Below are 20,255 nucleotides of genomic sequence, written 5' to 3'. Positions count from 1 at the left end.
TTACTAAATATATGGATTAGACATCAATTGAAACCTAAAAGTGTCGATCTATCTTACAGTCAGCCTCTGTTGGCAGTTCTGGGCTTTGCACGGATAATGTTGTCTACCCTCAGCAGAACTTCAGCTGCTTCAGCTGCAGAGCTGACAACTGCGTGCTTCAGTTTATAGCTTTCTACGATGCCCAGCTCCCTCATATCAGCAATAGTACCGTTTTCCAGGTCCAAGCCACTGGTACTCATGCCATTGTAGATAGCGGTTCTCAGTTTGGACACGATCTCACTACTGTCGAGACCGGCATTGTCGGCCAAGATCGTTGGTAGTTGGCGTAGTGCCCTCGCAAAAGCTTCGACGGCCAACGATTTCTTTCCGTCGACATTCTGAGCAGCGGTGTCGACAGCTTTGGACATGAGCATCTCTGCGCAGCCACCACCGAGTAGAGTACGGGACTCCTTAGTAGTCTGGGATAGCACAGACAATGCGTCATGGAGAGATCTCTCGGCCTCATCCAAAACTTGAAGAGTGGCACCTCTCAGAACAACAGTGCATGCATTGCTCACCTTACACCCGTTGAACTTGGTGTAAGTATCCTCCCCGATCATTATTTCCTCGATCAAATCACACTCACCTAGCCTACACTTCTCTGGGTGGTCAAAAGTAGATACAACTTCACCACCAGTAACGAGGGCCAACCTTTCTACACCTTCGAAATCGGCATGCTCTATAGAGTTTATTCCTAGGTCGGTGAACAGCTGCTCAGGGTAATCGTAGATTAGTTGCCTATTAATAAATGTGTTAATGCCAAATTTGGATATTTTTTCGATCTTGCTCTTCATTTTCTCACGTTCTGCCTTTTCAAGCTCGGCCAACTTCGAGGTGGAGTCGACCTTAAACTTAGCACCAAAAATCTTCACCTTATCAGTATCCAAGGAGGTGTTTGCAATCAATATTTTGGCTTTCTCCACACGTTTTGGCTGGTTGTTACCAAACTTCTTGGGTAGAATGAAACCTTCATCTAGGAAGGAATCTGAGAGGTTACCTCCGATAATCTTAATAATCTGGATGTGCTCGAGATTGGTAGACCCGTTGAGCCTCAGAATCGCATCAGTAGCGAGCTTAGCAAACTGCTCCTTATCCTGGGAAAGAATCTTAGAAGACAGTGTAGTCTTCGCAATGTGCAGCAGATCATTGTAGAACTTATCCTTGTCGTTACGGTTATCCACTGCAGCCTTTTTCAGTGCCTCCAGAGACGCCGCACATGCAATCCGATAACCTTCAATAATAGTCTGCGGATGAATCTTCTGGTCCACCAGTTTTTCCGCTTCTCTTAGCAACTCAGCCCCCAAAATCGTAACACTGGTAGTACCATCCCCGACCTCATCGTCCTGGACCTTACTCAGATTCACCAACACCTTCGCTGCAGGATTGTCCAGTGGAATGGACTTCAAAATAGTCGCACCGTCATTGGTAACCAAGGATGAGTCACTTGACGCACTCTGCAACAGCTTATCCATACCCTTTGGACCCAAGGTTGTCTTCACCAAATCCCCTACCGCAATGGCACCAACAAAGGCAGACATACGAGCATTCTCGGCCCTTTCCTCCGTCACCTGGTCGCCAAATATTTGAACGCTCATGGTACTTCACGGATCAATACTATTCAATAGCCTACAGTAGCCTTGTTGTTGCGTTGACTTGTATTAAAATTCTGTGTACGCGGAATTTTTTTTTTCGCCACCGAATGGAATATCCAGCTTGACAGAATCCGCTGGAGAAGTAAGCTTGTTAAATGAAACGCTATAGACGGGTGGCCATTAGCTGGAGTGCTACAAATCTTCAGACTACTCGAGGAGTAATACCACATATCAATCGAGTTTCAAAAAATATCACGTATAAAATACTTGCTTCCAACCAGATTCGAACTGATGATCTCCACATTACTAGTGTGGCGCCTTACCAACTTGGCCATAGAAGCTACTTGTTTTGTGTTAGGAATGAGGATAAAGTAGATTCATATGTGTCATTTTAGATGGCGTGATAAATTCCATTATGCATTTGATGCTAAACATCAGCGGAATATACAAAAATCTTTGGGTATATATGACAAGCGAATGTCACATCGGTTCTTTGTCAACGTTATGTCTGTTGTGTACTATTCTGGTACTTTCCTGGAAAAAGTCACTCAGATTCCCGTATTAATTTTATTAGGATTAAAAGTACATTGGCAGTACAAACTATCATAAACACATCATTTCCCTTCTGATACATCACTTTTATAAAGTCTATATATGCAGGGCAAAAAGGAATATGTAGAGAAGAGGTGAAAGCATATGCAATCCCCTCATTCCATCGCCTTATTTGCGAAAGCTGCGGCATCGTTGAATAGTTCGTATTCTGACTCTTGAATAAGGTCCAATGCATGCATGACACCAAGCAGCGACTTGACGTTTTCCAAATATTTTAAAGCTCTTTTCATTTCTTCTTCAAGATTAGGAACGTGTTTATAAGCAGAGAAAGAGTTGGAAACTAAGGCCAATGCGTCTTGTTTGTCCTGACCATTATGGAGCCACTTCTGCAGATAAAACTCCCACATCATAGCCATAACCGTGTTGGGGGTCGATACCTTGAATGGCGCATTGCCGACAATTTTCTGCTGCCATTCTGCGTTGTCCAATTGAATCCTGTTGAATTCACCGGCCGCAAGAGAGCTCACGAGGACTGCCTCAAAGAGCTCTGATATGTTCTGCTTCACATAATCGAGATGTTCTCGGAAGGTTAACGTTTTCTTGTCAATGGGCCCGTAATAGTTTGCGGGCTTTTGTCTCAACTTGAACAACGTCAAGACTCGGGTAAGACATAGAATGCATTGGGACTCCTTTGGGTATGACCGCAAGGTAACTTGCGATAGCGCAGATTGTGTTGGCGGTTGTGTTTCTTCCCCCAATTTCAGAACACCCAACTTGAAAAACATTAAAAGTACCAAAAACGGCTCGTAGAATTCAAGCTCAAGGTTAAGCTCATTAAACTTCATTAGTGCTTCGCCGTACTTTGTGGGCTTGAGAGTCGATTCGTACTTAAAGAAACCGAGTAGAGAAAGGAGTCTTAGAAAATTAGTAGCCAAAAGATCGAATGGCGCTGTTAACTCGCCAATGATGGGGCCAGGCTTCTTGGAAGATACTGTAAAGTCTTTGGCCATATCTTTTGAGTCTTTCAACACGTTAATGAATTCTAGCATGCTGAAAGCCCTTGTCTTATCATCCGTCCTAACATATATGTGCTTCACACGATCGTAAATGGATGGGGTTACGCGATTCACCAGAGTAATGTCATCGCCCGGACTGAACCACTTCACGTGCTTGATAGGTTTGATCTGATAATACCTGTTGATTGGTTGTGTCAACAAATTAATCTCCTTATTTTTAAACTGTTCTACAGATTTCTTCACCAAGTTACGGTAGGAATCAGACGAGCCACCATCAAGTGGAGGATACTCGAAATATACACCCGTTGAGACAATATCCAATAACTTACTGCTGATTAAACCGATAGACCTGTAAAAATTGTACTCATGTGGGAGCCGTTGCTGAATAAAATCGTGGATATCGTTTGGCACTTCAACATTCTCATCCTGCTCCTTGTTGTGTAACTCTGTTTCGTCGTAGCCATATAACTCGACCCGGCCGTTGGTTTTTAGAACAGGCATGTACTTCAAAGCAGCTACCCCCTTCTGGTAGTAGCTCAATAGCTTCGTGGAGTCCAGTTGCATCGGATTAGTCAATAAATAGGTGTAGAAGTTCGTGCCTCCGTTGACGGACATGTCTAGGGCAATCTCAAACACCTGCTGCTGAGGATAGACCTGCAGTGGTGGCAACGTGAACGGCTGTAAATCGTTGCCTACAGCCATGTTAATATCCAGAAAGTCCTCAAAGCTTAGCTTGAATTCAGTCAAAATACGGCCGCGGTCAACAAACCGGAACTCGCGATTGGGAAACTCCATGCCGAGAATGAATTTTGGGACAGACTCCACAAGCAGCAGATCCGTGGGGCCGTAAATACCATCCACGTAGCCATCCTCAAGCAGATACGCTAGCTGAATCCACGAGCTGTACGGCGCTACCATGTAGTTGATCCCCTTTGAGATGAAGTACTGGATCAGGTCCGCCTGGAAACGCCGAAAGTTTAACGGCACGTTGTGCCGAAACGACTCCCCGGGCGATAGTGGCTGGTCAATGTAAGTTGACTTCGTGTTATTGAGCTGGTTGCTCCAGTGCGCCCACAGCTTGTTCCGCTGCGCGATGATCGCCTCGTAAACCGTCCGCTGCCCCGCCGGCGCCTGCCCCACCCCCGCGCTCGCGTCCACGCTCAGGTGCGACTGGTGGTGAAGCTGGTTTGCAACTGGCGACCCGGAAAACACAAACACTGGTACCACGTTGTTCTCCTGGAAAACCTGTAGGTCCGACTCGATGTACATCTTCAGGCTAGTCGGAAAGCCGCCGATTGCATCTAGATACTGCTCTCGTTTGTTGGTTAGCAGTCGCGACACATAGTGGTCTACGTCAATCCCCAGCGTGATCCCGTTCAGTGACTCGATCGGCGCAGACCCCACAAGCGCCCTTTCAAACAGGTAAGATTCTAGAGACTTGATTGGCATTGCTTCCGACACAATGATACCAGCAACCGCGTACAATCCTGATCAACAATCCTGATCGCCCTTTGATTATCCCGTATCAACTGGCCTCCAGATACTTGCGCTGGCACTCCCCGACGCTTTGTTGCTGTACCCGTCGTCTTCCTGCTGGCCCTCCAAAACATAACTGACTCGTTTTGGTTTGCCACCGGACCGAAGGATGCGTGGGTGCATAATTACACATCATGTGACCAAACATGCAACCATCTTTGCTCGATGGTGTGCCTCCAATGGCCCAGCAAGTTGTAACATCCTCCAAGGTTAGGCGTCAGTGAGGTGTACTTGCTCCGTTCCGTGGTAATAGGCATATAGAGCGAAAAGAGTTGCTTTGTGACGTGGTTTCAACACTGAAAATCCAGCAGTGAAACAGCATAGCGTAGGAGCTGGGCTAGGGGTGACTACTAGGCTATTGGGATCATCATGAAACTAGGCACATGGCTAGCGGCAAGCGTGGTTGCGTGGGTAGTTGGGTTTGGCAGCGCATTGAGCACTGAGAAGCTGGCGAAGCAGGCGGCGAAGGACGGTGGGATAATCAGGCTTACGAACGTGAACTTCAAGCGAATTCTCTCAGGGCCACGCGATGCGTTCATTGTGGTGCTGATGACGGCGACAAACCCGCAGATTGGGTGCCAGCTGTGTACGGAACTAGGGCCAGAGTACGACACGCTGGCACAGGCGTGGATGGAGACGCACAGCGGAGGCGTGAGCGCAGCGGAACCGCACCAGGGGTTGTTCTTCGCCAAGCTGGATTTCGCTGTCCCCCAATCGAAGGAGGTGTTCAGCCACTACCAGATCAACAATGTGCCGCGGCTGCTCCTGTTCCGCCCGGGCGGTGATCTGGATAGCTACGAGCCTCTCGGGATTCCGTCGCATACAGGCGGCGCACGGGTGCGGGCGATCATCGACACCCTCAAGAGTTACACCGGCATCGAAGACTTCGAGTACCACGAACCAGTGAACTGGGGCCAGTATGCCGCTATCCTCATGATGGCCGTCCCCGTAGTAATCATGCTGCGCAACTACTGGTCGGTTGTGGTGTCCATCGCCCTTTTCCGGCCTCTGTGGGGGTTCTCCTGCGTGTCGATCGTCATCGCACTTGTGAGCGGCGCGATGTTCAACAAGATTAAGGACACTCCCTACGTGGGCTCGTCCGGTGATGGCAATTACGTCCAGTACTTCGCAATCAGGCAGCAACAGGTTCAGTTCGGGGTGGAAACTCAAATCATCTCCGTCATATATGGCACCCTCAGCGCAGGAGTCGTACTACTTGCCATTGGCACCAAAAGCATCAGAGCTTACTACATCAAGTACAACTATAGCATGCACGCGGTGGTGCACTTGTTGTTGTCCCTCGCCGCAATACTGCTTATCTATATCTCCTTCGCCGCCCTGCTCGCAGTCTTCAAACTGAAGAACTTTGAGTATCCATTCAGATTATTCAAATCTCCCTTCCGTTAGTTACATCAGTATTTAGGAACACAGTTACTACTCTCCCGTTCATGGGCGACGCGGCACGCTAAAGCGCACCACACTTGCGGGCAAGCTCAGCATACAACTCAGTGAGCTTATCCAGCCGCTTTTTAAGCTGATTCACGCGAGCTAGTTCCTCCTTGAGGGACCCTTCTTCTTGCAGAAGCTCCTGTTCATCCATGAAGGACTTCTTCACCTGGTTGAACTTCATCACCAGTAGTGCTTGAGACTCGCGCAGTTCTGTGATAGCCTGGTAGATGCCCTCCAGGTTACTCGATAAAATCGAATGCACACATAGTTCAATTGGGTGTATCCCTGCCGATGCCACCTCACTAGGATTCATGCAGAACCTGGCAAGTAACGTAACATGGGCTCATATTCTTCCCACGCAGCCCCTGGTTTTTAGGCCTGGAGTGAGGTAAAAAATTCATTACATCATCTGGTAAAGCAGCAGCAGCATAAATGATATCAAAAGTATTTATATTTAAAGGAAGGGCCCTTCTGATGTTCCTACATACTGTCAAAATACTTAATCGTTTACTTTATTATCATGATCCTTTTCTTTCTTCTTCCCTCCTCCGAGGATTCCCTTTTTGAGCTTGCCCACTGCGCCCAACCCACCGCCTATGACACTAGTACCGGCGGACAGACCAGCGGATAAGCCCTTATTGGCAAAATCGCCAACCTTTGTCTCCACCTTGGTAACAGAGACAGTGTACCTAGGAGAAAATTTGAAGTTCAAGTAAAGAATACCACCGTCCTCGCCGTTAGGACCAGTTAGCTGGACTTCCATTGGGGTTTCACTGTCTGGGTCCACCTCAGCTAGAGCGATGGTTGCGGTGCCAATGAGATCGTCACTGTTTCCGGCATCCCAGTCCATGACCTTGATGCGCAGGTAGTTGTTAATCCGGTTATTCAACTGCAGGGATGTGTTCTCGTTCCAAACAGGTTCAAGCGTCTTCTTCTGGGTCTTGGTCTTGTATATTACCTCATCTGAATTGTCGAGGTAGAATTTGACATAAGGGTCGGACTTGCCGTTCCGGTCAGCAGGTAAGAGCCTGACTGCATTTAGAACCTCCAGTGTTAGGTCGCCAGTGTTCGTAATCAAGTCTGCTTGTGGCAATCTCGACGCCAAGACAGGGAACCAAGCGACCTGTAACATCACTTTGGCGGACGCAGAGCCAGTTAGTGTAACGATCGAAGGTTTATAGTAACAGTTTTTCAAAAGTTCTATGGTTGGAATGGAAACCTCGCACAGGCAGTTCTCAGCCCTGTTATTACTTGGATTCTTTGTTACCCTAAAAGTGGTCACAGACCATTCCAGCTCCTTAATCATGCAATCGCCAGCAGTAGAACCTGGTCTGATAGTTTTGGTAGAAAACTTTTGTGAAGAATACTTCGGATGCCCCATGGAATCAAAAAACGCCTGTACATAGCTGCCAATTTGAGGAAGCTCACCACCTAGGATGTTAAAGGTAAAAACACCGCTGTTGTACTGCAGAAGTTCATCAAGATCTAGCTTCATTTTGTTGCTGAACAAGTCTTCGAGTTCATTTAGTTCGGATTCAGCTGATTCTATCTTCTTCATTTGCTCTTGTGTGGTAGTCTTCGGATCCAACGCAGCCTTCTCAGCTTCCAGTTTCTTCCTATTTTCATTGATCGCATCCATTTCGTGGATTTCCTCCATGCTTAGAATAGGAAGGGCTGGGTAGAACGATAGGTAATATGTGACAGTACCCTTCGCGCCCTTATTCGATACCAGACGGCCAAACTTCGGCTCTTCGTCAATAAATTCCACATACCGATCGTCCGCACCCTTTTGGAAAAGTTCCGAGGTCTTAATATCAAACTTGCCCAAGGTACGGTCTTTATCAGCTGTTTCAACATCCATACATTCGATTGTAACCTTCTGGTTCGGCGATGAAATTGGTATATAGATCGCCTCGTTCCAGATAGGGTCCAGAGTAGAGTTAATAGCGTTCGTTCTACCTCTGTTGACGCCATTAACAAGCACCCTTGCATATGGGTCGATTTTACCAAACTTCTCTAGGTTGCGCAGCTCCTCGGCTTTATTGAGGAAGACTCTGAGTACACCTATTGGGGGCACATATGATCCTGATTCGGAGCCCACATCCAAGGAAACAGGCTTCCAATGAGTAGTAACTTTCAATTCACCATTGTTTCCGGGTAGCGGAATCCATTTCTTGTCGACTTGTGTCCTATCAATCAAGTCGTTCAGCGATTGCAGTGTAGTGGAGATGACGCCTCCCTTAGCATCCTTTACAACAAACTTGATTCTAGTCCGGCGACGATCAGTGATAACTATTTCATGAGAAGTATCAAACTTCGGATTCGCATCTTTAGAAACAGTTTGTGTAGTTTCAACCAATTTTGCATTGATATAAAGCTCGACAAAACTAGAGACATCTTTAGATGAGCTGCCACGTAGGCTGCGAGCCTCTTCCACCACAATCTTGGTGATACCTGTGTTCAAGTCAGGCATATCTTCGATGGTGCCATCTGGCAGCTTCTTGGATTCCAATGTATGATGGAAATTCAAATCAAAGTTCAATTCTCCAATTGGCTTGGAGTTCTTTAGGAACTTCCCTGTACAATTCCTCTGATGGTGCTTCTCATGCAAAGACGATAAGTTGTATTGGATACTACCAAGCACACGATCGTTCAGCTTTGGACGCTTGCTGTACAGGGTTATGGATAAAGGATCGGTAAAGGAGTCCAACAAAATAAGTAGCTGCTCATCCCACTTGGGAGAAGAACCGTGTGCAACAGACTTAGTGGTCGCTACAACTCTGGAGTTGAACGAAAATTCCAAGTAAGTATCTAACTCTTCTAGAAGGATAGATCTGCCAAACTTGAGATTGAGAGCATCACGTACATTGACTTCCAAGACACCTATCGAGAGAGCAGAGCCTGACAATAGCTGTGGCACGTTCAATTGGAACGAGAATGGTGGCATTAGCATTGGTCCAGCATATTTCCTAACCATTTCCTTGACAAATGGCAGTAGACCAGGGATAGCCATGATCTCCCAGTTGAAAATAGAGTCACCAAATAGCTTGAAGACAAAATCCACGTCTGGCACATCCATCAATTGAATGTTGACAGTCTCTATATGAGGGAATGCGGTCATCATCTTCATCCTGACCCTGGCATGCACCTTAAATGCAATGTCATGAACTGCAACGGGGATCGTAATACCAAATAGCTTCGCCTTAACGATGACCTTTTGGTTGACAAAGTTTTTCAGCTGCTTTGCGTCGAGGTCATTCAGATCCCGAGGCGTAAAAGACAGACCCCAATCCATGACAGCAACGTCTGGATCGGTATTTTGAAGTGTTCTAACAAAGTCAATCCGAGGTGGTTTAACACCAAGTGTGAATTGATCGATCCAAAGTGACTTGATGAACCCCGGCACAGACGGGTTCTTAGCCAATTCATGGTTCACCTGATCCACAACCATCACGGAAATGTTGGGCTCTATTCTGGTCCAGAATTTATCCAAGAAGTTATTGAGCCAGTCCATGCTCTCGTAGTCATCCTCTACTTTCTGCACTGTGAGCTCCTTCTGCACCAGTTCCCTTATCGACCCTCTGTACTTCCAAATCGATGTACGGTATAGCAAAGCCGTCAAAACCATTACGAAGAATACAGGTGATAAACTGAACTTGAAGTAGCCCAACGCAAACGATAAAAATCCGCCGAGGAAGAATATCCCCACGGAGTGATACCAGTCGCCATACGCAGCAGCAGGCAGCACATGGCTTAAAAAGGTTTCTCTGTCAAGCTCCCAGTGCAGGTCATCTTCGGTGAGTCGGTCGCGCTCTTCCCACCCGCCGATTTGCTTCCACCCTACGTACGATGCATCTACTACCGGGCGCTCAACCTTGCTGCTCTCTACACTGTCCTTCTCAGTCTGCCTCCGGTCTAGTTTTTTTTCTCGTTCAATTGCCTGTCCAGCCTCTGTTGACGAAGGTGGAGCCGGCTTGCTCGCAGTGGTATCAGTATTAATGTAATTGTTCGCATCTGTAGCTGTTGGATTCAGCTTCATGAGCTTTTCCTCCGTGGTTGTCGACGCCATCTCGCCCTTACCGACAACGCTAGAAAATCTGTGGTCTCCAGCAAGCGATCCAGACTAATTGACAAGGCGTCTGCTTTATGTAAAGGAAACTCTTTGCGATGTGAACGTGAGCCTAGCGCAAAAGGAGAGGTGGACGGACACCTGTCGAATATGAAAGCTATAGAAAAAAAGCTAATCCGTTGCCCTTGCGGGTTTGGGGGGTTGAAAAAGGAAAAGCGGGAGGCTTCTAGTTAAAAAACGATGAGATAATCAACGTGATTATCGGAACCCTTCCATAGGCTATGTGATACTGTCAATGCGCGAGCTTAGAGTGGCTAGTCAGAGGCCTGGAAGGATTCGTCAGTATCCGGTTCCTCCACATCCTCCTCTGCGTCTCCATCTACAAAACTGTCATCGGAAAGGTCAACTACGTAGGTTGGCTTTTTGGCGACAGCTCGCGAGGCTCTACTTCTAGGGGCGATGGCGGGCTGGGAGTCGCTGAGGTCAAGGTCAAAATCAGATTCGCTTTCATCGAGCGCGGGCGTCTTTATTTTCTTTGCAGCGGGCTTTAATTTGCTGGCAGCGGGAGTAGTTTGCCGTTTGGCCTTCCCGGACGGCTTCTCGGCAACTTCATTCGACTCGGCCACAAAGGGCTTGTCAAAGTCACTGGATGCTTTCCTAAATTTGCTAAAGATATCCAAGTGCCCAGGCACCGGAGTGGAGGAGGAAGAAGAAGGAGCGTCAAAAATGGTAGACGGCGCTTCGGGCTCCTGCTTTGACAGGGGTGTAGGCACTTTAGAAGACGAAGCTGAAGCCGACTTAGACTTTGGAGTAGGGGTCTGCTTTGGGATGCTTACGTTTGTCTCTGTCTTTACTTTGGCTGGTTTTTTAACCTGCTCCTGAGTGGGTGGTTCCAGTAGGATCCTTTCCACCGGCTGCTCAGTCTTGAGCTTTTTAACTGATGACTTGGCAGGTTTTTTCTTAGAGGGATTATAGTCATCGTCATCCTTGTGGGCGCGTTTCTTACCTTTAACCTTCGAACCAACTGCCCTGATTGTTCCGTCACGGACTTCGGTATCATATTTAATAAATTCTTCGTACTCCCGAACAAACATATCAAGGTCTGCATTCCAGAGGTCTTTGGCAGATTTCCCAAGCAACTCTTGTAGCTCTGCTTCCTTATTTTGTTTTTCTCTTAGGAGTCGCTCATACTTTTCCTTTGTTAAAGACCAGATTTTCATGCCCAGCAGGTATTCATAGGTACCAAACTTCTCCAATGGTCCCACAACGACGTTTTCGTCTGCTACTTCGCCACCCTGTTCATCCAACTCCTCAGCAAATTCCTCGGGATCCGAAGCATCCATTTCTTCTAAGTCTTCATCAATTTTCTCGAAGTGCGGCTTACCTTCTGCGTCAACTCGAGGAAAGCCCAACGACTCCAACTCTTTCATTAAGACAGATCGAGCCTTTTTGGTAACCCTCAGTTCTTCATCAATAATCATCTTAATGAATTTAACTTGGAAGCTCAGCTTTTCTAATTGCCATTGTAGACGCTCGATCATATAATCCTTCCGTTTTTGGTAGAATTCCAGCCTCACATAGAAAAAGTCAGTCAAGATTTCTTTAACGTCATTATATTTCTTGATTTTATTATGCGCATCAAATAGGACCATATTACTCAAACTTACCGTGCTAATGAGTTTAAACCTTTCATAGAAACCTATTTTCCTCGTCCTTTCCATCTCTTCAGGAGTAAGAGTAACTACAAACTTAATAGTAGCGCCATGTTGTTCCTGCATGTCTTTGACCCATGGTTTAGTCCTCTCATTTCCACTCAATGCCAAAAGTAAATGCTCTTTGATTGTGGTAGTCCAAGTTCTAGCTGGTAGCTCCGTAATCTCTACCGTGTTTTCTCCAACTTGCTCTATCCTACCGAAAATACGATATCTTTGGGCATCAATCTTTTGCATTGTACCGTTCCAGCCTCTGAACCACGGAGCCATATCATCCGGTTCATCTCCGCGCATTAGTTTCCTCAAATTGTTCACGATATCGATAGGATTAAACGGCGGAATAGAAGTACTCCACCCAGTACCGATCCCCTCTGCACCATTGACAAGCACCATTGGGAGCGCCGGTACGTACCATTCAGGCTCCACAGTTTTCTCATCATCCTGAACATACGTCAATAGGGGATTGTCCAACGGGTTAAATACATGTTTAGAGATACTGTTCAATTGAGTAAAGATGTATCTGGCAGCCGCAGCATCCTTACCACCGGTTGCCCTCGTACCGAAGGCACCACGGGGCATAAGCAGGTAGATATTATTTGCACCGACAAAGTCCTGAGCCAGACTGACAATGGTTTGAACTAACGACTGCTCTGTATGATGATAAGCAGTTTGTCCCGAAACATACGCTGCCAGTTCTTGAACTTTTATTTCTGTTTTCATAATATTACGCTTAAAACTTCCAAAAATTACTTTCCGTTGGGAAGGCTTCAGCCCATCTAGGAGGTGCGGTATCGAACGAAGATTGTCAGCGAGGGAAAATAAAATCAGTTCTTTATTAATGAAGTCACCTATTTGGATCTCTGTCAAGTGAGGGTCAAGGACCGTGCCTGGTTCATACTGCCGCAACCATTCTTTCCGGTCATCAGCTTTCTTCTTAGAGAAGGCAAGATCAATGAGGCTCGAATCATCTGGATTTAAGCTGTGGAATTTTTTTATATGAACGTCTAATGCGGAGAAATATTCCCTAGCTTCTTGGAAAGAAGAAGTACCCAAACCCTTATAATACTTAGTCTTCCAAACATATTTGTGAGATTCGGTATCCCTCCATTTTTCGTAGTCTGGAAGGTTATAAAATGGGATAACTTGTTTCTTTGGTTTCAAAATAGTGACCTTCATGATCGGGGTAATAAACTCTATTAAAAATCCCGGTATATCCAGTAATCCTGGGAACGTGCTTTCAAAAAAATTAATCAACAAACCTTTGATGTGCGAACCATCATGGTCCTGGTCAGTCATAATCATTACATGACCATATCTCAATGTCTTCATATCCTCAATGGTGTATTGTTTCTTATGCTGCAGACCCATGATCTTTTTAATGGCTTGAATTTCAGTATTTTTACGTATTTGTTCAACTGATGCATCTCGGACGTTTAAGATTTTACCCTTGAGCGGGAAACAGCCATAATAATCTCTACCGACGACAGATAGGCCAGCAACGGCCAGGGACAACGCGGAATCACCTTCAGTCAAAACAAGCGTACACTTATGGCCCTCTTTGGTTCCAGCTTTATTGGCATCCTCAAGTTTAGGGTAGTCTGTTATTCTATTCTTTCTGGTACCATCAGTTTGCTTTAGGAGCTTGGCTGCGTTTTCATCAGCTATTTCAAAAATTTTTGTAGCCAACTCAGTCTTCATTATCTTGTTGATGAAGTCACTACTGACTTCGCATTTCGAGCCAAAATCTCTGACACGAGTGGTCAATTGTTCCTTCGTTTGCGAGGTAAATGCAGGGTTTTCGATCAAACAATTAATAAAAATAAATATGTTATTGCGGATCTGGAATGGTTTGACAGTTTTCTTCTTCTTGCTCAGTAGCTCAGAAACCTTCTTAACAATTTGATCTGTCAAATAATTGACATGCGTACCACCACTTGTTGTAGCAATGGAATTTACAAACGATATTTGCTGGAAGGATATATCCGAGACAGCGAAACCGAGTTCCCACCGGTCGTTAACCTTTTCATAAAGAATTGTAGGCGCGTTGACTTTTTCGGATGCAGATTCAGGGGCCATACCACTATCAATTAACCTCTTTTTCTCTAGCGACCTCATGTATAACTCCATGTAGCTCTTGAAGTTCCTAATTTTCAGGCTTTTTCCATTCAAGCTCACGTTCACATCACGCACCGAACCGTTAATGTCATATACACGCCGCCGCATCACACCCAAAATATCATCATCTAGCACTTCCATGCCAAAGCGTTGAAGATCGGGCTTAAAAGTAATTTTCGTGTACGAAGGACCCTTTTTATATGAGGTGATCTTTGGTGGATGGCAGACATTCATGTTGGATTCCCATTTCTGGACGTATTTCTGTCCTGACTTAGGGTCCGAGGTCTCCAGAATGAACTCAGTGGAAAAGATGTTACAGAGCTTGGCACCATACCCGTTTCTTCCTCCTGTAACCTTCTTCTCATTGTCGTCGTAGTTGGAGGACGTCAGAAGATGGCCAAAAATCAACTCCGGGATATAAATGCCCTCTTTCGCGTGGACTTCGATAGGTATCCCGTTTCCGTCATTTTTCACTTCAATGTAGTTTTCTTCGCGATTGATGACAACCTCGATCTTCTTCATCGAGGGGTCCCGCACCTTGTTGTCTGCAGCGTTAACAATAATTTCGTCAAAGATTTTGAACAGGCCGGGCACAATATTGACCTGTTTCTCCACCATACAATCCATTTCAGCGTCGTGCACCCACATATGGAAGTCCTGCATCTCCACGGACCCGATGTAGGTGTCAGGCCTTTTCAAGATATGCTCCAGCTGCGTGATCTTTTGGTACGTTTCAGATGCATTTTTCTCTTTTGTCATGATGGCTGTCATCAGGAATCTCAGCCTTGCAAGAGCTAGATCTATTCCTGACCACCCGTGAGACGGTTGCTTGTTCTGAGAATAAGCCAAGTTTTGAAATGTTTATCTTTGACGGCGTTCTAGGTGCCTTTCGCGTAAAGCTGGATTTCGCGGCACGTGAATCGGACGCGAAGCCGCACACATATCGGCCAGGTAGTGTAGCTAATGCTCCTGGCACCCTGTCCACGCAGCGGAGTACCATAGACGCAATACATATAAGGTGCTGTCCACGTGATGATATAGCGCATACAGAATGCTTGGATTAGTGTTTGCTATAACGAGAGCACCATATTCGGCACTAAGCGGATCCCGGTAACACATACTGAATGAATAGAGATACGGCTACTGCACAGAGGCTACCGCTATTATTTGGGTTACAGCCGAGCCTTACAAAATCCTACTTGTCGCCAGCTTGCGTACACTGTATCTTGATAGGTATCTCGGACGGCAAACCTTTCAATCTTTGGACGCGAGGAGATCGCACTTGGCTCGTGCGTACAAGCTGACACTGGAGGACGCCACCCTTTAGACTCTCTACTGGAGTTCTTGTGAGCTTTTCTCTCTTAGCTAAACGCTAAGCGCCTGAAGTGCGTATATCTATACCAAATCGTTTCATAAGCCGTTTAAGAGATATGGAAGGCAGTCGTTGTCTCGGAGGGTTGGCCGAGTGGTCTAAGGCGGCAGACTTAAGATCTGTTGGACGTTTGTCCGCGCGGGTTCGAAACCCGCACCCTTCAATACCAGTTGGTCCAATGGTCTAGTGGTTCACGACGTCGCCTTTACACGGCGAAGATCCCGAGTTCGAACCTCGGTTGGATCACTTTTTTATTGTCTCATAATGTTCGGACATCTTTTTGGGAAGGTACTTCACCTCTACTGCAACGTTGCCGCAATCCCACGACATGGAGCCGTTCGTAATAACTGCGTCGGAATGCGATTGCAACTCTGCGCACAGTTCTCGCGTATCTAAGGATGGTTACGCCTTATCAGATGAGCTATCAAATGAGACTATGTTCCTTACTCAGGTCAAGTATATCTTCGAAGGCGAGGAAGATCATATTGATGACAACACAATGCAGGAGATAAACACCGACATCGTAAATGTCGTCATTGTGGAATTGGATGAGACGCTAGAAATTAAAAATGTTGAGCTGATCAGCGATGAATATCAACTGCTGGGGTTCTCCAATGATGCTGATAACGACCTGAATCTAACGATATTGTCGGAGTTCCCAGCGGACGTGTCACCAGGAACCAGAGACCTTGGAAAATTGGTCACCAGATATCAGCATCAGAACAAACACCTCAAGCATATGCTACAGGAGTTATGAGCTTGACTCATTACCTATATACTGTGCAAATGATAGCTAGGAAAGACTGTCGATATCTGCGGGCATTGGCTTGATTTTGATCGAATAATGCTTTTCGATTGACTTCAGCTTGGTGACCTCTTCTCTTGTAATGAAATTTATTGCTACCCCCTTTCTTCCAAACCTGCCCGAACGGCCTATCCGATGGATGTAGTTCTCGAGAAGTTCAGGCAGATCGTAGTTGATAACCAGCGAAACCTGTTGAACATCAATCCCACGGGCCCACACATCTGTGGAAATAAGCACGCGGGAGCTGCCTGACCTAAAGTCACTCATGACTTTGTCTCGGTCATCTTGCTTCATGTCTCCATGTATGGACGCGACTGCAAAGTTATTCTGTATCAGCTTGTGCGACAGCCAATCCACCTTTTTCTTTGTGTTACAGAATATCACACACTGGGTGATAGTCAGGGAATCGTACAAATCGCAAAGCGTGTCGAACTTCCATTCTTCTTTATCCACGTTTATATGGTATTGCTTTATGCCTTCCAGCGACACCTCGTCCCGCTTTACCAAAATCTTGACTGGATCAGACATGAACTTTTTGGTGACCTCCAACACGTCCTTACTCATCGTAGCGCTTACCACCACCACTTGCACTGACGATGGCAATTTTGTGAAGATATCGTAAAGTTGCTGCTTGAAACCTAGTGTCTCACTCAGGAGTTCGTCAGCCTCATCTAACACAAGCATTTTCACGTGCCTGGTGTTTATAATCCGACGTTTAATCATATCGAGTACCCGACCTGGGGTACCGCTCATTACATGGCAGCCCTTGTTAACCTTGCTTATATCCTGCTGCAGCGCCTTCCCCCCAGTGCAAGCAAGAGCTACAACGTTCATGTAATCTCCCAAGTTACGCACTACCTGCGAGATTTGCGCTGCAAGCTCTCGAGTCGGCGACAGCACTAGAGCCTGTAAGTCCTTGCTGCTCGAATCGATCACCTGTAACATACCTATCGTGAAGGTTGCTGTCTTACCGGTGCCTGACTGAGCTTGCGCGATGACATCCTTACCTCGGATGATCTGCGTGATAGCCCTCGACTGAATTGCAGAAGGAGCTTCGAAGCCATACCCATAGATACCCCGTAGCAGGTTCTCCTGTAGTTTCATAGACTCGAACGTCGGCGATACCGGCAACTTGGAGGAAGTTTTGACCTTCAGCTTACCATCTTGATTTCTATCAAACGACATCTTCGTTCCTCGAATAGAAGTTTGTTACTACTTTGCGATGAGCATCGGCGGAAATTTTTTATTTTGGCTCACCAGGTTTAAAAACTTCGATGAACTCATCAGGAGAACTTATTCCGCTCGGAGTGGGATATTCGCAGGCGGGCTATGATGGACAAGATCCTCGTAGCTATCGCAGGTAGCTATGGTGCTGGCGTATACGAGACGGGCTTGAAGATCAAAGACGAATTGGGCCATCGTTTTCCACACGAGATCACAGTCATCGACCTTGATTCTATGGTGAAAACTAGCTCCAAGAAATATACCGACGAAGATTACGATTTTGAAAAGGTCCAGCATGTTCTGCAGCGCTCTCGCGCGGAGCTCGAGATCATTATTTTGTGTGGGTGTTATGCCCTCTGCAACAAGAGGTTAAACGCATTATCGAACCTCAAGGTGTTTCTGGACACCGAAGGTGACCGTCGCCTAATCAACCTGATTCATAAAAATAACGTTCAGACGAGCGAGGAACTACGGTCGACAATATCTCATTATATGGACTGCCTGCGGCCGGAGTATGATAGTTACATTGCTCCATCGCGGTCACTAGCAGACATTATCATTCCCGCCACTCATGAGGCTACCGGTACCGCAATAATTATTGATGGCATTGTCAAGATTGTCGAAGAGCTGCAGGGCCGTATTCCAGATGGTCAGAAACTTTCACCACACTTGGATTTTCAAGTCGAAGATATGAACGTGGAGAAGGACCGCTACTACGACCTGAGCTAGCATTACGATGCACGTGCACGCGGTGTCTATCTTACATAGTGTTACGAGACGCACTCCCCCAGATTGTGTGGTCTTGCAGGCCGAAGTCCTGGATTGGCTGTTAAAGTGAACTATTGAGCTTATTGACCCTTTTACATAGTATATCTAAAATGAGTTCGGCTGGAAAGCTTTACTTGCTTATAGCTTTCTTTCGCTCGATCGAGATTGTTTAAGACATTGAAAAAAAATATCATGGGATGTGCGCTCTTCCCAGCGATCCGCAGCGTTTGCACCTTGGAGGTAGTCGGATTATGCACGTAATGCTTAGGAGTTCGGTTAGAGGGGTTAAGACGTTATATACACCAGTTTACAATGCACAAGATGCTGCTACACGTGATGGCTTGCTTTACCACCTCCGATTGCTGGACAAGGTACTAAACAATAGTAGTCACAGCAGAACTTTGCTCTTTGAGTCCAAATACAAGAGATTGCCCACATTTGTTACGTCTCGCGATACCACGAGGCTGGATAAGATCACCAAGGAGCTTATGACTGATCTACAAAAAGATCAGATCTTGAATCATACGTTGCAACTGGACCCGCGCCAAAAACTTGGCAAGATTGGTCTCGAGCTATTTCTGGATTGCGCCGAGGGAGAACTGAGTCCCACAGGCACCACCCTAGCGCTTGCGCTGCTGCAGGCGTACAATCGGTTCCCATCCCGGGAAACACTTACGGATATTACCGGCACACTAGACGAGGCACGGCGCATCCTGGCAGAACAAAAGGTCATATTGAGTAGCCCTGCCGATATAGAGGCGCTGGTTGATCAGCTAGCTTTCGATCGTGATGATGGCGTGACGGCCAAGCGTGTATTGAAGGCATTAGACTACAAATTACATTCCGACGACATTGTGCGTGTCGTGCGCGGCAACACTATGAGTGACGAGATTGAAAAATCCGAGGGCTGGAAGTACCCCTGTGGCGTGTGGGACCGGAGCGAAGCCTACCTCCGTTCGCTCGAGTTGCCCACCAGAAAGCTGGTCTCCATCAACCAGCCCTGCATGGTGCTCGTCTATGACGGCACCCTCCGCGAGCCATCCTCTATTCTTCCTACCTTACATTACGCCGCGCATCTAGGCCGTCCGCTTCTTCTATTCGTGACAGGAGAGGTTCTAGGCGACGCTCTCTCCTATATCACCATCCACAATAACAAGCACCGTCGCAAGGACAACCCCGCGGCTGCCGTAATCCTAAAGTACTCAGCAGCAGATCACCTTGGTCTCACCATTCAGGAGAACCACTCTCTGCTTGAGTTTTTAGGGCTGCCGCATGGTGTGGGAAGCATCTATTCTCCGGCATTTAGCGCTCAGCTGCCCAGCCGCCACACCGCTGCAGACTACTACGGCTCTGTTGCTTCCCTTAAAGCTACTACCGGAGAATCTTTTCTACACAACCCTGGAGTCCGCAGTATATCGGACCCCGCTCTACGCACTACTTTGACGGTGCGCGTGGGTGCACCGTCAGAACTGGAAATCGATCAGCGGCGAGCAGCGCTAGACACGCTACTCAACGTGCAACTTTGCCACGGTCTGGCCAGCGGCTTTGTCCCGGCTCACGGCGTTGCACTTGCCAAGGCTGCGGCACTACTGAACCCCTCTCCCAACCGCCCTGGGGCCTGTGCGGCACGCGATGCACTGCTGCTACCGCTTGACCAGGCCTCGCGAGCACTCTTGCCTAGCGCCACCCTAGCGCCGAGGGCCGTTGCAGACACGGTGACTGACCCGGATTTTTTCTCCGCCTATCTACCCGCCCGCACTGACGTACGGGCCAACGGCTTTCTCGAGCCTTGGCGCGCACTGGATCGGACACTTACTCACGTGACCTCGTTTGTCACAGCCGCAGCTTCTTGTTCACGTCTGGTTGCACGCGTGCTAGACAGGCCCCCAAAACAGGCTGGAACCTCCTCTACGTAGCTTTAACCTTGCCACATGTACCATTAGCTGTGGCAGATCCACTCTTGGGCCTGGAAAAATCGCAGCCTGCGCTGTGTTGTTGTTTCCACA

At 47.0% G+C, this 20,255-nt stretch overlaps 10 protein-coding genes and 3 non-coding genes across 13 annotated transcripts; 6 read left to right on the top strand and 7 right to left on the bottom strand.

Moving 5' to 3' along the window:
• Positions 1 to 59: 59 nt before the first annotated feature.
• CCT2 (chaperonin-containing T-complex subunit CCT2) lies at positions 60 to 1,634 on the bottom strand (the record flags this gene model as incomplete). Its single annotated transcript, NM_210624.1, has 1 exon — positions 60 to 1,634. The coding sequence occupies one exon, from the start codon at positions 1,632 to 1,634 to the stop codon at positions 60 to 62; it is 1,575 nt and encodes a 524-aa protein (NP_985270.1).
• A 265-nt stretch (positions 1,635 to 1,899) lies between these two features.
• On the bottom strand, positions 1,900 to 1,972 carry AGOS_t0125. Its single transcript has one exon. It is a non-coding gene; the product is annotated as a tRNA-Thr (tRNA).
• Positions 1,973 to 2,338: 366 nt separating this feature from the next.
• MKT1 (Mkt1p) lies at positions 2,339 to 4,648 on the bottom strand (the record flags this gene model as incomplete). The annotated part of the gene is made up of 1 exon (NM_210623.2): positions 2,339 to 4,648. One exon carries the CDS (start codon positions 4,646 to 4,648, stop codon positions 2,339 to 2,341), a length of 2,310 nt encoding a protein of 769 aa, NP_985269.2.
• Positions 4,649 to 5,104: 456 nt separating this feature from the next.
• On the top strand, positions 5,105 to 6,142 carry OST3 (dolichyl-diphosphooligosaccharide--protein glycotransferase OST3; the record flags this gene model as incomplete). The annotated part of the gene is made up of 1 exon (NM_210622.2): positions 5,105 to 6,142. One exon carries the CDS (start codon positions 5,105 to 5,107, stop codon positions 6,140 to 6,142), a length of 1,038 nt encoding a protein of 345 aa, NP_985268.2.
• Positions 6,143 to 6,200: 58 nt separating this feature from the next.
• On the bottom strand, positions 6,201 to 6,497 carry SNN1 (Snn1p; the record flags this gene model as incomplete). The annotated part of the gene is made up of 1 exon (NM_210621.1): positions 6,201 to 6,497. The coding sequence occupies one exon, from the start codon at positions 6,495 to 6,497 to the stop codon at positions 6,201 to 6,203; it is 297 nt and encodes a 98-aa protein (NP_985267.1).
• A 186-nt stretch (positions 6,498 to 6,683) lies between these two features.
• On the bottom strand, positions 6,684 to 10,253 carry TCB2 (tricalbin; the record flags this gene model as incomplete). Its single annotated transcript, NM_210620.1, has 1 exon — positions 6,684 to 10,253. The coding sequence occupies one exon, from the start codon at positions 10,251 to 10,253 to the stop codon at positions 6,684 to 6,686; it is 3,570 nt and encodes a 1,189-aa protein (NP_985266.1).
• A 314-nt stretch (positions 10,254 to 10,567) lies between these two features.
• On the bottom strand, positions 10,568 to 14,851 carry TOP2 (DNA topoisomerase 2; the record flags this gene model as incomplete). Its single annotated transcript, NM_210619.1, has 1 exon — positions 10,568 to 14,851. The coding sequence occupies one exon, from the start codon at positions 14,849 to 14,851 to the stop codon at positions 10,568 to 10,570; it is 4,284 nt and encodes a 1,427-aa protein (NP_985265.1).
• A 680-nt stretch (positions 14,852 to 15,531) lies between these two features.
• AGOS_t0124 lies at positions 15,532 to 15,615 on the top strand. The gene has a single exon. It is a non-coding gene; the product is annotated as a tRNA-Leu (tRNA).
• Positions 15,616 to 15,624: 9 nt separating this feature from the next.
• On the top strand, positions 15,625 to 15,698 carry AGOS_t0123. Its single transcript has one exon. It is a non-coding gene; the product is annotated as a tRNA-Val (tRNA).
• An 82-nt stretch (positions 15,699 to 15,780) lies between these two features.
• ATG31 (Atg31p) lies at positions 15,781 to 16,209 on the top strand (the record flags this gene model as incomplete). Its single annotated transcript, NM_210618.1, has 1 exon — positions 15,781 to 16,209. One exon carries the CDS (start codon positions 15,781 to 15,783, stop codon positions 16,207 to 16,209), a length of 429 nt encoding a protein of 142 aa, NP_985264.1.
• A 36-nt stretch (positions 16,210 to 16,245) lies between these two features.
• FAL1 (ATP-dependent RNA helicase FAL1) lies at positions 16,246 to 17,442 on the bottom strand (the record flags this gene model as incomplete). Its single annotated transcript, NM_210617.2, has 1 exon — positions 16,246 to 17,442. One exon carries the CDS (start codon positions 17,440 to 17,442, stop codon positions 16,246 to 16,248), a length of 1,197 nt encoding a protein of 398 aa, NP_985263.2.
• A 144-nt stretch (positions 17,443 to 17,586) lies between these two features.
• DAS2 (putative uridine kinase DAS2) lies at positions 17,587 to 18,210 on the top strand (the record flags this gene model as incomplete). The annotated part of the gene is made up of 1 exon (NM_210616.1): positions 17,587 to 18,210. One exon carries the CDS (start codon positions 17,587 to 17,589, stop codon positions 18,208 to 18,210), a length of 624 nt encoding a protein of 207 aa, NP_985262.1.
• Positions 18,211 to 18,446: 236 nt separating this feature from the next.
• TCM62 (Tcm62p) lies at positions 18,447 to 20,165 on the top strand (the record flags this gene model as incomplete). Its single annotated transcript, NM_210615.1, has 1 exon — positions 18,447 to 20,165. One exon carries the CDS (start codon positions 18,447 to 18,449, stop codon positions 20,163 to 20,165), a length of 1,719 nt encoding a protein of 572 aa, NP_985261.1.
• Between the last annotated feature and the right edge of the window lie 90 nt (positions 20,166 to 20,255).

The sequence above is a fragment of the Eremothecium gossypii genome, chromosome V (genome assembly GCF_000091025.4).
Source record: "Eremothecium gossypii ATCC 10895 chromosome V, complete sequence".
Classification (NCBI taxonomy): domain Eukaryota; kingdom Fungi; phylum Ascomycota; class Saccharomycetes; order Saccharomycetales; family Saccharomycetaceae; genus Eremothecium; species Eremothecium gossypii.
The sequence above is the reverse complement of the archived record's forward strand: the minus strand, read 5'-3'. Positions and strand labels throughout refer to the sequence as shown.